Raw genomic sequence first — 14,046 nt, forward strand, 5'->3', positions numbered from 1 at the left:
AATAAATTAATCTGCATGGGGCAAGTTTCAAGGATTAAAATAGCAGTTTTGAGTCAATGTTTTAAGTAATTCCTTTTATTTGCTATTTTTAAAATAAATCTATTTTAACGTGATCAAATTCCTAGACAAACTGTACTAAAATAAACAAGAATCCATTGGCAATATCTTTACTAGTACCCCAGTCTAACAAATACTATTGAAAATAAAAGAACTTGCATTTACTTAGACCATGATGCATCTGTATGAAGCTCACGAGAAACAAACACCAAAGGAGATTAACGAACAGTATGTCCAATAACATTATGAAACAATATATCTGTTTTTGTTATTGATTAAGGAAAGTGTTGGTCAGTGACTGGTTCATATTATAAAGCAATCTTGAAGATATGTCTCAACAGAGGAGTAATATTTACTTAATTCTGTATTGCAATACCACAGTCCCTCTACTTCACCAGCTTAGGTTAAACCCTTCAGTGTGGAATAGTAGTTTAGCCATGGGGGTTGATAGCACTGTAGTTAAATTTCCAAATAGGTTTCCCAACCTGATCAGGAGATGCTAGTTCAAATCCATCATAACAACTGGAGAATTTAAATTCAAGTTAATTATCTAAATCTGAAATTAATCACAGTATGGATTATATTAAAGGACAGTATTTTTATAAATAAAAACCTTTCTAGTTTATTTTATTATCTGATCCAGCCATTGCAACCCCCAAAACCACTATTGAAATGTACAATCGTGAATGCTTGTCAGCATTATTACTGACATCCACGTAAGTTAATGATTTATTCATTCATCTACTGGCTCAGAAGCAAGGCTACTAGTAATTAAGCTACGTCAATAATTATGAGGAAAATAAAAGCAGTTCCTATGATTGTGTCTGCAGTTAATAATTGGAGTTCCCGAGACACATGTAGTCTGTTATATAATTACTTCAATCTGTGTTTTTAAAAGAAATTTGGAAATTGGAAACTTAGTTCATTAGAAGTCATCGCAAAGCTGTCATTACAAGTACTTCCAAGCCATTAACTACATTTCTTTTCTAATCTGATCTTTATGTCACTCTAGTATTATAACAGCAATTCGATCCTCAGGCCTGAAGTGTCCGAAAAATCAATCAGTAATATTAAATAACTTACACAGCATCATTGCTGCAGTCCAGGTAAGCACCGACCACTAGTTCTAAAGCATCTAAAGAATAGCCTTTAGCAATAATGAATGAAAAGGAAAAGCATGGGATATGGCCCAGCTAAAGTCAATAGCTTTGGTACATAAGAGGAGAGGATATTTATTGTTTCATTTCTCTTAGCCTGAGATCACTAGAATTGATTGAATGCATTGTGCAATTTTAACAGCTGCGGGAAAGAAAAGAGTATTTTGAATTTTTTCATAACATATATAGGCCTAAAATCATGTTTTTTTTCAAATATTACAAGCCATTTCAGATTTTAATATAAATTGTAAAATAAATGAAAATATCTCCCTATAAAATTTCCTATGATATTCCACATTAAGTTTTTCTTTGCATTTAATGCAACTTTTTTTGCGAGTTCCTCAAGATTGATAAGTTGCTACATAAATGCAAGTTCTTTGTAAGTGATGGGGATACACTGACAGCTACAGCCAACATATCTGAAGTTGCACAAATGCATGGCTGTCCACCAGATACATGTCAGCAGAAATAAACACTTTGATGGATAGTAATCATGGCTCAATTTCTGTCAAAACACAAATTCACATTACATTTCTGACGGGTGATAAATACTTTATACACACCTTCTGAACATCTACACATTGACATATATAAAAGATTAAAACTCAAAACTATTCATTGGATTGGGCAGTAACTGAGTCATACAAAACATCCCCTATATTTTAGAATTAACTTCAGATGAAAGGTCCTTAAACATGTAACTTTAACACTTATAAAACATTGCCTGATCTGAATATTTCCAGCAAGTTCTGTTTGTATGTATAATTTCAAACATCCTGAGTATTTTGTGTTAACATTTTTTTTACAGTTGCTGAACTAATGTGTGCTTTAAATTTTACTCTAAACGTGGTTCAAAACAACTGAATAAAAAAAAACCTGCTAGCATGAAGGTAGAGGAAATGGGCTTGGATTTAATAGCCTCCCAAGCAATAGAAAAATAATAGTCATATCTTGTACAGCACAATGCTCTTACCAAACTTTTTGCCCATCTACATTAATCCCATTTGTCCACAATAGGCTATTTGTTTGGATGCCTCACATACATGGTAGAGAATCCAGAAGCAATACATGTTATAAAAATATTCAGTCTCCCTGTAACAAAACAGTTTAAATAGTATAGTTATTTTAACTTTGTTGCTTTTAAATACTTATTAATGAGATACCTTGAAAATTGTTAAAATCTTTCAAAAAGAACAAACTGATTACTTTGGACATACCAATTCCCTCTGAGTACTCTGCCCACACCTACAATTTCACTCATGTTCGGCACAGCCAATTCTAAATAATAGCAAAGAATTTCCAGGTAAAGTACAATGAATATCTCAATTGCAAAGATATTTTAACTGTACCCTTATAGTGTGGACAGATCTTAACCATTAAAGTTGGGACGAACATATTGCAGAGTTTGATGTTAATCTTATAGCTGACATGGTTTTCTAGAGTCTACAAGGCTTTAAGCAGAGCTCAATATAGTTTTGTAGAACAAATACTGCATTTTGTTCACTTTATATGGATTTTGTCATTAAAACTATTTTCAGAAATATACTTTCTATTTGACCAACAGAGTACTGATTGCAGTACTCACATTACATGCTTTATGCAAAACCATCTCGATATCTTAAGAAGCCTGTACCAATATATTTGTGCAGAAAGTTTAAGTTTCAGCAAACCTATCCACAGGATTGCTTGGCATCCTCGTTTAGTGTGTACCTCAAAATTGCATCTGCTGCTTACAGAATCTGGCTCATTAATGGGTGAATGCTACAGGAAACATAATCCACAAGAACAGGCAATGCATTCTGTTAATGCTGCCATAGTTCGGCTATGTACAGATGCATTTGCTCTAAACTTAAGTGTTTACTTATAACTCCATCTCCTATCTATTGTCAGGTTTTATTTCATGAAATAGCAATTTATGAGACACTAGAAACAAAAACAATGATTAGAGAGAAAGGAAAATGTAAAACATTGAGAGCAAGTCCTGTAGCTCAGAAATGTCTAATGAGATCATAAAAGCATTCAAGCATCTAATTTATCTAGGAGTAGTGGTTCTTCTTTGTTCAATTTCATTTGCAGCAGCCTTTTTTCTTGTCACAGACATCATCTAAACGCAAGGCATCTTCTCTCTGTCTGTCTTCCTGTTCACTTAATAATCTGCAAACAATTGTTTTAACAAGTGTTTAATTAAAAATATTAATTTTTTATGAGTCCTCTGCCTGTATACCTTATTGTGATAGAATATGTTTCACAAGACATGCCAACTGGTTAGTTTGTATGTTGAAAAAAAGATCCTTAGGCCTTTGCTGAACATGTTCTATTATTTTCAGATTATTTAAATTACAGTTTAATATACTGTAGCTTGAATCACAATAGATTTGACTTTAAGTTTGAATTTTGTCCAGTAGCACTGTATTTCAGATTTTCACTGCAGTTTGAATTCTGTTATCCAATACACTGCAGTCTAAAGCTCTCCAATTTATCTCATCTAATATATTAAATATTTATGCCTTTTCATCAAGCTTTGGCCTTTTGTCCAAATGTACTTTGGCTGATGATGTTCTTATGAAGTGCCTCAGGTGCTTTACTATCCTAATGGTGCCATATAAATTCAGATAGTTTTAATCACAAAGGATGGCTACTGCACATGTAAATACATTTTTGAACAAACTTTCCATGTCCAGTCATTTATTGCTTTAAAAATGAATTCTGTATTTGGTGAATATATTATCAACTTCATAAGTCAAATGTTATGGCGCTGCATGGAACTAAAGATAAATCAAGTTCTCCAAACCAATGTTTGGAGGCTTAGTCAAAATTCCCATCTTTAACCCACTTTGTTAACAGCTTGGGCAACTGGTTAGGTGGATTCCTTCTTGCCCATTCCTTATCCCCAAACTTAAGTAGTTCTCCAGGAACCCAAGTTGATACAAGTTTAGTGATTTCTGTAGCATAATCAAACTGATTAATATTCCTACTAGTTTGCTGCGATACTTAAATCATGCAAAACTTCCTCTCATAGTTGCTGCACAATTATAGTTAATATGTGGTTTTACCACATATTAAATGTATACTTTAGAAAATTTTGTAAAATACCACAAGAATTTCACAAATAACTGGTTATTGTTTAAAGAGTCAAACAGTAATTTCAGCACCAATTTTCATGTGCATATACATATAAAAATGTTGAAATACTTATAAAAAGATCTGGATGACTGAACTAAACTCGTTTGTCACAAGAAGATTCAAATCTTCACATATCACCAGGTGGTAATTTTTTCCTCCGTATTGATGATTTGAAATGTCAGTTTTGGGTGAGATATGGTATTCTTATCTACAGATTCAGACTCACTCCAGAGACCAAGCACAAAATCTTTGCTGATAGTAAAGAGCACAGCATTGTCAGAGGTTTCATCTTTGAGATGAGATGTTACATCCCAGCTATGTCTGCCCTCTCAGGAGCTTGCAAATAATTGAACAACAATCTTGATATTTCATATTTTTCAATAATTTGAAAAGGTCATGAAATGCTGGACATATTTGGCATATTGATCCAACACCTAGAGGGCATGATATGCTTGACTTCATTCGTCCTTTATCAATGGCAAAGCTGATAAAAACAGACAGATTTGAGGCAGCTTTATTGTTTCAGGCAAACTTATTTCTGATCTGAATATAAACCCCAATTTACCTTGCCACTTGCAATAGTGGTTCCATTATGTTGTATCCTGATCTGGCACTGCATTCATAGAAAACTGTGTTGTACTCCTAAAATAAAAATACAATTTCACCAGTAAGTATTTTACAGATATTGCATGTATCTTCAAGTCACCCAGGGATATGTTTTACACCAGTAAGTTCTACAATAGCACATTACCAGTCAAACATCAAGTGGCATTACATTTAAAAAAGGGGTTAAGGTAGTCATAGCTGCGGGGTGGGTGTAGTGGGGATAAGCTCCCACTAATATTAAATGTTCCCAAAGGCTTGTGTCTCAAATAGCCTCTGACAACCAAGACCAGCTCCTGGCCTTAACGAGTGGCTTAGCTACTAAACCTTGCAGAACAACTTCTACTGAAAAGAGAAAGGGCTTAGGCAAGTTACTGGCACCTTAAAACCAATCAGTCCAGGCAGGTGGGGCTCGTCAGCCACGGTTCACAGTTCACCTAAGAGAAGGAAACTCTGATCTCAAACCTCCACTGTTCTATCCATTCATGGGAAAGGCTTCAGGAATAAACCCCAAGGTAAAATCTGGAGCTGGAATCCCTAAGGCAGTCCTGCAACACCGCTGGCACCAGACTGCATCGGCCTCTGCCATTCCTTTTGGATTCATGAGCTACATTTGAGATGGGGACCCTGCTGCATTGGCAACAACACTCTCCATATCGTACTGGGTTGCATATTGATTGACAGCGCTACACCAACAATGTAGTCAACTAGGATGCTACATCCATGGTCGACACTGAGCAATGGAGGGCCTATACGTAAAAGGGGAATATCCACAATCACTTGCCCTAGCTTGAGCAATAAATGCAGCCTTAGCTGCATTACCCACTTCTAAAAATCATTTTTAAAAATACTGATGATGTGGTTTGAAATATGTACTGTGTATGGTCATTCTAATCGTTAACATACAACGGGAAAAACAGCAGATCTAATACTGATCCCTGTGGAACACTACTAGTCACCAGCAGCCAACCAGAAAAGGCCTCTCTTTCTTCCCACTGTTTGCCTCCTGCCAGTCAGTCAATCTTCTGTCCATGCTGGTATCTTTCATGCAATACTTTGGGCCCTTATCTTACGTAGCAACCTCAGATGGAGCACCTTGTCAAATGCCTTCTGAAAATCCAAGTAAACAGCATACACTGACTCTCCTTAGTCTATCCTACCTGCTATTTCCTCAAAGAATTCTAACGTATTTGCCAGGCGAAACTTCTCCGAAGGAAACCATGACCTTCACCTGTTTTATCACGTGCCTCCAAGTAACCTGAAACCTCATCCTTAGTAACGGACTCAAACATCTTACCAAGGACTAAATCAGGTTAACTGGCCTATAATTCCCTATCCTTTTCCCTCCTTCCCTTCTTAGAAAATGTAGTGACATTTGCAATTTTCCAGTCCTCCAGAAAAAAGTTCACTACTAATGCCTCCACAATCTCTCAGCTACCCCTTTTAGAACCTTGTAGTGTAGTCCATCTGGTCCAGATGACATATCCACCTTCAGACCTTTCAGCATTCCAAGCTCCTTCTCCTTAGTATTAGCAACTGCACTCACTTCTGCCCCTGTACAAATTGCACGACACATGTCGGTGATAATAAACCTGATTCTTAAATTTCTAACATACTAGAGAAGAAGATGGCAGCGCGACACAGCTTGCAGCGGCCACTCCAGTGAATGATATCTGTTATCTGTCAAGTAGGGTGCCGTGCACAATCCTGATTTGATGGAGACAGACATGATAGCACGGAGGAACATCTGGTGAAACTTCTGAAATGCCTGTTTCGCTGCTGCTGTTACTGCGTGATCCAGAATCTCCAGAGGGGAAGACCCCAAGTCCTCGGCTTTGCTTGTTCAGCGGTCGGAGCGGGGTCGAAGCGCTCAGCAGAGATGGTGCTTGATGCTCGGTGTTGGAGGGCTGGTCGGAGACTCAAAGTTTTCGGACAGACTCAGAGTCGGCTGCTGACGGACTCAGGGTCGACTGCGGTCGGGTGCTTCCAATGCATCGGCAAGTTTGCGGCGCTTGGAGGTTCATGGCAGGGAGAGTTTCTCCCTTCTACCATCTGCGTGAGATGATGGGGGTATCGGGACTTGAGACTTTTTTTACCGTGCTCATGGTCTGCTCTTTATCAAATTACGGTATTGCTTTGCTATGTTATAATTATGTGGTTTTGTAAGTTTTAGTCTTGGTTTGTCCTGTGTTTCTGTGATATCTTTCTGGAGGAACATTGTATCATTTCTTAATGCATGCATTTCTAAATGACAATAAACGAGGACTGAGTGTCCTCATAATCTAATCTAATCTAATACTGCTGGTGTCTTCCACAGTGAAGTCTAATGTAAAATACTTATTGAGTTCAATCTGAATATCTAACTGGATATAGTACTAGTTTCTTAAAGATTAGCTTTATTTGTCATATGTACATGGAAGCATATATCAAAAGGTGTCATTTGTGTCAACGAACAACACAGTCAGAGGATCTGTTGGGGGTAGCTGACAAGTGTCACCATGCTTCTGGCACCAATAGTTTGTGACTATTTTAATACTACATAGTCATACAAGCACTGTACAATGATTGAACTGATATGGCACATTCAGTGCATTTCTGTTAGTAGAGCCATGCACATATTTGTATCTATTTTCCATCTGAGATTACCATGCTCTATATTGAATGCAGTGGTAACCTTTCCACTCCCAGAGAAAGTTAGTTTATGTCTGGTTGTCAGTTTACATACTCTATAGTCAATTCATTAGCAACATATACAAAAGCCATTAGAATGAATGATTCACTATCAAACAAAGTGCAAGCAGTCAAGGAATGCCCTTGATAAATTTGCTTAGTAGTTGAGAAATAGTAGTGTCCACAAAACACAAAGAAAATCGCTCTTCTGGGTTCCCATGATGTCACTCTCACCTTTACTTTAAATGATTTTCAACTAGGTGCCAACTTGGGGCATTCTGTGAACACATCAAGCAGACTTAGCAACCTGACTGAAGATTTCTCACAGACAATAAATTAGGAAATATAAGGTACGAATTGCCATCAGTTTTTTTGCAGAATATTAAATGAAGATTGGTACATAGGATTTGTGGTTAAAAAGCTGCGAACTAAGCTTGAAAAAGAAAAAGGAAAATATTTTTTAAATCCAGAGATATATTTCCATAGAAGATTTTTTTTTGTTGTAATTACAACAGATTGTGCTACTGAAACCCCATTCACATCTTAGTCATTATTTTTAAAATTTAAGCCTGCTTTATGCACAAAATAGTGAGTTACAACTTTACATCAACTCACAGATTTTGCATTGCTTCGATTTGAAAAAACTACGGCACATCATTGAGATGAGTGGACTACTACTAACACCAGCTTTTCATTCCAATGTGCCAGAAATTGGTTTCTGTTTTATGCATTAAGGTTGAATGTAGGCACACTTAGTATCATTACAAATGAAAATTCAGCTTCTATTCTTGGCATTCATCTTTGCAAATTGCTGCTCTACATTTTTTATTACTCCATAAATCAAAAGTAGAAAATATAGTCAAAAGTATTAATGGACTTAAAACCACTCACCTTTGCTAGCCGTTCACCTTCTGCTTTTGACACCCTTTGTGTTCCAGAGTTCAGAACATCTATTTTGTTGGCAAGTAGACAAATAACTGCCCTTTCATCAATTCCTTCCTGTTTTATCAGAATAGTAACAAGCTTTATTTTGTAAGGAAGCAAAATAATATGATCTCTTTTATTTCCACTGCTCAAACCTAGATGTACGGTCAATTGAATAGAGGGAAAAAATGGATTTTCAAACCACAGTAGCTGTATTAACAATTATGTCAGGGTACTACAATGCAGCCATTTACTTGGGCTTCTGTTTCAAAAATTTCCATGCATCAAATGTACCTTTAGAGGAACTTCATCTAATTGTTTGGTAGTGGTAGTGATGAGAAGAACAAAATATACATGTGAGCGTTTAGTTGATGTGCTATTTAATTCGAATTATTCCATCTGAACATTATAAGCCTATTTAGGTTACTACTTATCCTTTCAACTCTAAGATCAGCGCTAATGTGTTATATCCCAAATGAGGTTAAGCAGAGTTAGGCAGAGTCCCTCTCAATAATTTCTCCTTTGGCTCCTCTCAAATCCTTCAAACAAAAGGTGTAGCCATGGGCACTCGCATGGGTCCCAGCTATGCCTGCCTTTTTGTCGGCTACATGGAACAGTCCATGTTCCAGGCCTACAGAGGTGTCCGTTCCCCACTTTCCCCAACTTCCACCCTGCCCTCAAATTTACCTGGTCCTCCTCCCTCCTCTTTATTGATCTCACTGTCTCTCTCTCTGGAGACAGCTTATCTACTGATGTCTATTATAAACCCACGGACTCTCACAGCTACCTGGACTATACTTCTTGTCATCCTGTTACTTGTAAAATTGCCATCCCCTCTCTCAATTCCTCCTTCTCTGCCGCATCTGCTCTTGGGATGAGGCTTTTCATTTTAGAACGAAGGAGATGTCCTCCGCAAAGAAATGGTCTTTTCTTCCTACACCATCGATGTTTCCCTCAACCGCATCTGTTCTATTTAACGCACCTCTGCTCTTACTTCATCCTCTTGCCACCCTACCAAGGAAAGGGTTTCTCTTGTTCTCACCTAACACCCTACCAGCCTCCATGTCAAGTACATAATTCTCCGGAACTTCCGCCATCCCAAACAGGAACCCACCACCAAACACATCTTTCCCTCCCACCTCAACCCCCCCCCCCCTTTCAGCTTTCTGCAGGGATCACTCCCTATGCAACTCCCTTGTCCATTCATCCCACCCCACTAATCTCCCTCCTAGCACTTATCCTTGAAAGCAGAACAAATGCTACACCTGCTCCTACATTTCCTCCCTCACTACCATTCGGGGCCCCAAACAATCCTTCCAGGTGAGGCAACATTTCACCTGTGAGTCTGCTGAGATCATATGATGTCCTGTGCCCATAGTGTGGCCTCCTGTGTATTGCTGAGACCCGAAGTAGATTGGAAGACCATTTCGCCGAGCACCTATGCTCCATCCACCAGAACAAGCCAGATCTCCCAGTGGATACCCATTCTAATTCCACTTCCCATTCCCATTCTGATATGTCAATCCATGGCATCCTCTACTGTCGCAATGAGGGTACACTCAGGTTGGAGGTACAACACCTTGTATTCGGTCTGGGTAGCTTCCAACCTGATAGCTTGAGCATTGATTTCTCAAACTTCTGGTAATGCCCCTCCACCCGTGTCCTCTCCTTCACTATTCCCCATCCCCTTTTCCCTCTCTCACCATATCTCCTTGCCTGTCCATCAGCTCCCCCTGGTGCTTCTACCCCCTTTTCTTTCTTCCATGGCCTTTTGTCCTCTCCTATTAGATTCCTCCTTCTCTAGCCCTGCATCTCTTTCACCAATCAACCTCCCAGCTCTTTACTTCATCCCTCCACCTCCCGGTTTCAGCTACCACCTTGTACTTCTCTCTCCCCTCCCCCACCTTGTAAATCTACTCCTCATCTTTTTTTCTACAGTCCTGCCAAAGGATCTGGGCCTGAAACTTTGACTGTGCTCTTTTCATAGATGGTGCCTGGCCTGCTGAGTTCTTCCAGCATTTTGTGTGTGTTCCCTCGATTTCCAGCATCTGCAGACTTTACCTTGTTTGCAGAGTGGACCCATTTGTTTTGTTGTTGTTCCACAATGAACTTCAGCATAATTGCCTATTTGGTTCACTAACCCTTTTTAAACAAAATGCCTCTACCATCATTGCTCCATATGGCCTTTCTGTAACTTCAGTGTGGGTGAATCATAGTTGTGTACTGAAAGATTAAACAGGCCAATACTCGTTACTCTAAAAAAATTAACTGGAGGGTAATCTGACAGCTTCAAGATGATGGAAGACTCGATGGATAAATGTGGAGGAGAGGCTTCGATTTGTTGGCAAGACCAAAATAAGGGGTCATAAATACAAGGCAAGCTGGCTAGGAGTGTAGTGCCATCAGTACCAGATTATGAGGTGAGCGATCCCAGGTTCAAATCCAGCTGACTTATTGCACGCTTTCCATCCGTACTGGGTTGATTGTCAAGCTAGCAACTCAGCTTCATAAAAAACAGATAAAAATGCTAAGGAAGTGTCAAAGTTGACACCTGATGCACCGTAAGGCGTGCAGAGGAATAACAATACAAGACAGTTACTAATAAACTATGGGGGGTATTTGGGAAAAATTTGCGAGAATATGGAACTTGCTTTCAAAGGGAGTATTTGAATCAAACTTGGCGCCCTCAACAGTCTCCTACCTGGACATTGGCCATCCAGTTCCTGACGGCTGTGAAGGATGCCTCAGACGTAACATCATACATCACCACCACACCATCTGCTTTGCGGAAATACTGTTTGGAAATGCTACGAAATCTTTAAAATGAGTACAAGGAGACAATTGAACAAAAATCAACCATATTGTTTTCTCAACAAAAAGTGCAGTCAAGTGTATGGTTTCTTTTTTAGCACACTAAGTTTCTTACTAACTAATTCTAGATAGTTTGAACAAGAGCACCACAATTGGTTAGGAATCCCTGGAACTCTTACTCAATCAGAGGAAGTGCTTAAGTAGAGATACATAATTATTTGAAAGATCAGGGAATTGGCAGTTATGGGAACAAGCATAGAAGAGGAAGTGAGACCCACAAAGGATAACTTTGGACTGCTCCCTTTCCCTTTCTATAGAATTTGTCTCCTACAACTCCTAACAATAGAGACATAGATTTAACTTCAATTAAAAATGAGTCATGTTCAGTTTTAGGGCTGATTGTGATGAAATATGTGTTCATTATTAATAAAATGCTACTTGAGTGGATGGGTAGATTTGTGGCCAATTACCGTTCCTGGCCTGCAGTATCCCACAGTTGGAGAGCTACTCGTGTATTATCCAAAACCAAACTCTTCACTTGGAAGTCAATGCCTAAGAGCAGAGAGAAAAGAAATTGATAAGTGAACAGAAACAGCAGTTTCTAGCCCAACATTTTTATTTCAGTTTTCTAGCATTTGCATTATCTTTCTCACCATGCATCGAGTCAATATGGTGACTCTTATTTCTCCCTGTATTAAATTTTATTTACCAGGTTCTTTAGAAACAACAATAGATAATAATGTAATTTACACCAGTACACACAGCTTTATTCCACACGAGAGAAGCTGTCCACCTTTCTGTTGTGTATTTAACATTTCAGTAATGTTTGAGTAATATTGTATATATATTGGTTGATTAAGCATTTTTGTTCATTTGATTCATTCATTGTGTGTTATCTGTATGAATATGTGAATTGCGTAAATTATCATGTGATATGTGCATACTTGGCTTAAAGTAAAACACAAAGTTAGAATAATATTTTGGACTCCAGTGTCTTCCTTTGAATTAGTTTAAGGTTTTGAAGTTACAAAATGTAACATTGGTGTCAAGGGATTTTTAAAGCAAACCCGAGACAGCTACCGATTTGTTGAAGTGCAGCGAAACATTTGAGCTAAAACAAAGTGAAACAAGGAATGGAGAGTAAAAATCTCAGTCCAGCACATACAGAGACTGTCAATGTTTTTTAAAAAGACAGTTATCGGAAAAATGCACGGGTTCATAAAGTGTGATAATAAATCATAAAAAAGCAGAAATGGCAGGATACATCAGAAAGATTAATGACTTTGATTTCAGAAGTAAATGAACAGTATTTGAAGCAAATGAAATAGCCAATGTAAAACAAGTGCCAATTTTGCTGAGAGTATTGGGTTTAAAGGCATACAGTTTGTTTTGATGTTTGACTGCTCAAAACATACCAGCAGAAATTAGCTTTGCTGATATTGTCAAAGTAATGCAGGAACATTTAGAACTGAAGCTTCTGTTGATTGCAGAATGCTTTAGGTTTCATAAGTAGAATCAAAAAAGGAGAGTCCATTTCAGCATACATGGCTGAATTGAAGAGATTGCCTGAGCATTGTCAGTCCAAAGATGGACTTAATGATGCATTGAGAGATTGTTTAATTTGTAGAATCTTAAAAGAAACCATTTAAAAAGTCTACTAACTGAAGCACAACTTATATTTAAAAGAGCAATTGAAATTGCTGTTTCAATGGAAACCACAGACAGGGACGCCATTGAGTTGCAGTCAGGAATGAAAGTGAGCATGAAAAAATGCAACATCTAAACAGAAACTGACCTGGCTGAATAAATTGTGTAAAGACAGACTTTCCAGAAAATGCAACAAAGCAGGATATATACAAAGAGCATGTCGGGCAGACAAAAATAAATGGTCTGCACGGAGGAAGGAAAAGATAAAAGTCAACTTGCAGTTTCAAAAAGAGCACTAATCTGCATCGCACACAAAATGCTGCAGGAACAGGCTGTATCTATGGAAAAGTGCGTAGTCGACATTTTGGGCCGAGACCCTTCATCAGAACTAACCGGCATGCTGTTAATGAAAAATCTAATAATGATGAGAGTGACTCAGGACTGTGTAACCTTAAGATTTACAGTGTGAATCAGCATTTCAAAGATACCAAACTGAAGCCTACAGATATCCAACCTTGATCCTATGCTGGAGGAAATATAACTCATGTGGGAAAGACATTCATAACTGTGAAACACAACAACCAACAAGCTACGTTGAGCTTGTATGTGGTAAAAACAGTAAGACCAGCATTGTGGGGGTGTGATTGGCTGAAACAACTTGATAGGAGATGCATCCACCATTTGCATGCCAGATCCCCTGCAATGAAGCCAACTGCAAGTGAATTAAGAAAGGTACAAGATGATGCCACAGTTGTCTGTATGCTGAACCCCATGAACCATTCCCATGCAGGTGTTGATGCCAGCCTCTGTGTCTCTGGTTGGAAAGTATATAGGACCAAGGAAGGACCATGCAGCTCAGAGGAAACATGAAAGTGACAAAAGCAGTGGTCTGACTACAACAGTTTTTGAAGGCAGCAAAAGCTTTAGATATGTTAATTGGCAGTTACTTGCAGAACGTGGCTTGGTTTTAGGCTGGGAGAGAGCTCAAGGAGCTTCTGGAAAGTTGCAAGTGTTCAGCTTTTGTGAATGTAAAGAACTAGAATCTACTCTGCAT

The 14,046-nt window shown here is 38.3% G+C and overlaps 1 protein-coding gene across 3 annotated transcripts in view; it reads right to left on the minus strand.

Moving 5' to 3' along the window:
* Nucleotides 1-74: 74 nt before the first annotated feature.
* cracr2b (calcium release activated channel regulator 2B) overlaps nucleotides 75-14,046 on the minus strand; it is a 168,763-nt gene continuing 154,791 nt past the window's right edge. For all 3 annotated transcript variants that reach the window (XM_072272262.1, XM_072272261.1, XM_072272260.1), the window contains 5 exons: nucleotides 11,816-11,897; nucleotides 11,236-11,350; nucleotides 8,502-8,609; nucleotides 4,903-4,979; nucleotides 75-3,368 (listed from right to left, as the gene is read on the minus strand). In XM_072272262.1, the coding sequence (XP_072128363.1) occupies nucleotides 3,281-3,368; nucleotides 4,903-4,979; nucleotides 8,502-8,609; nucleotides 11,236-11,350; nucleotides 11,816-11,897 (470 nt within the window). In that variant the 3' untranslated portion in view covers nucleotides 75-3,280. The remainder of the gene's footprint in view (nucleotides 3,369-4,902; nucleotides 4,980-8,501; nucleotides 8,610-11,235; nucleotides 11,351-11,815; nucleotides 11,898-14,046) is intronic.

Source organism: Mobula birostris, chromosome 11 (assembly GCF_030028105.1).
Source record: "Mobula birostris isolate sMobBir1 chromosome 11, sMobBir1.hap1, whole genome shotgun sequence".
NCBI classification, from domain to species: domain Eukaryota; kingdom Metazoa; phylum Chordata; class Chondrichthyes; order Myliobatiformes; family Myliobatidae; genus Mobula; species Mobula birostris.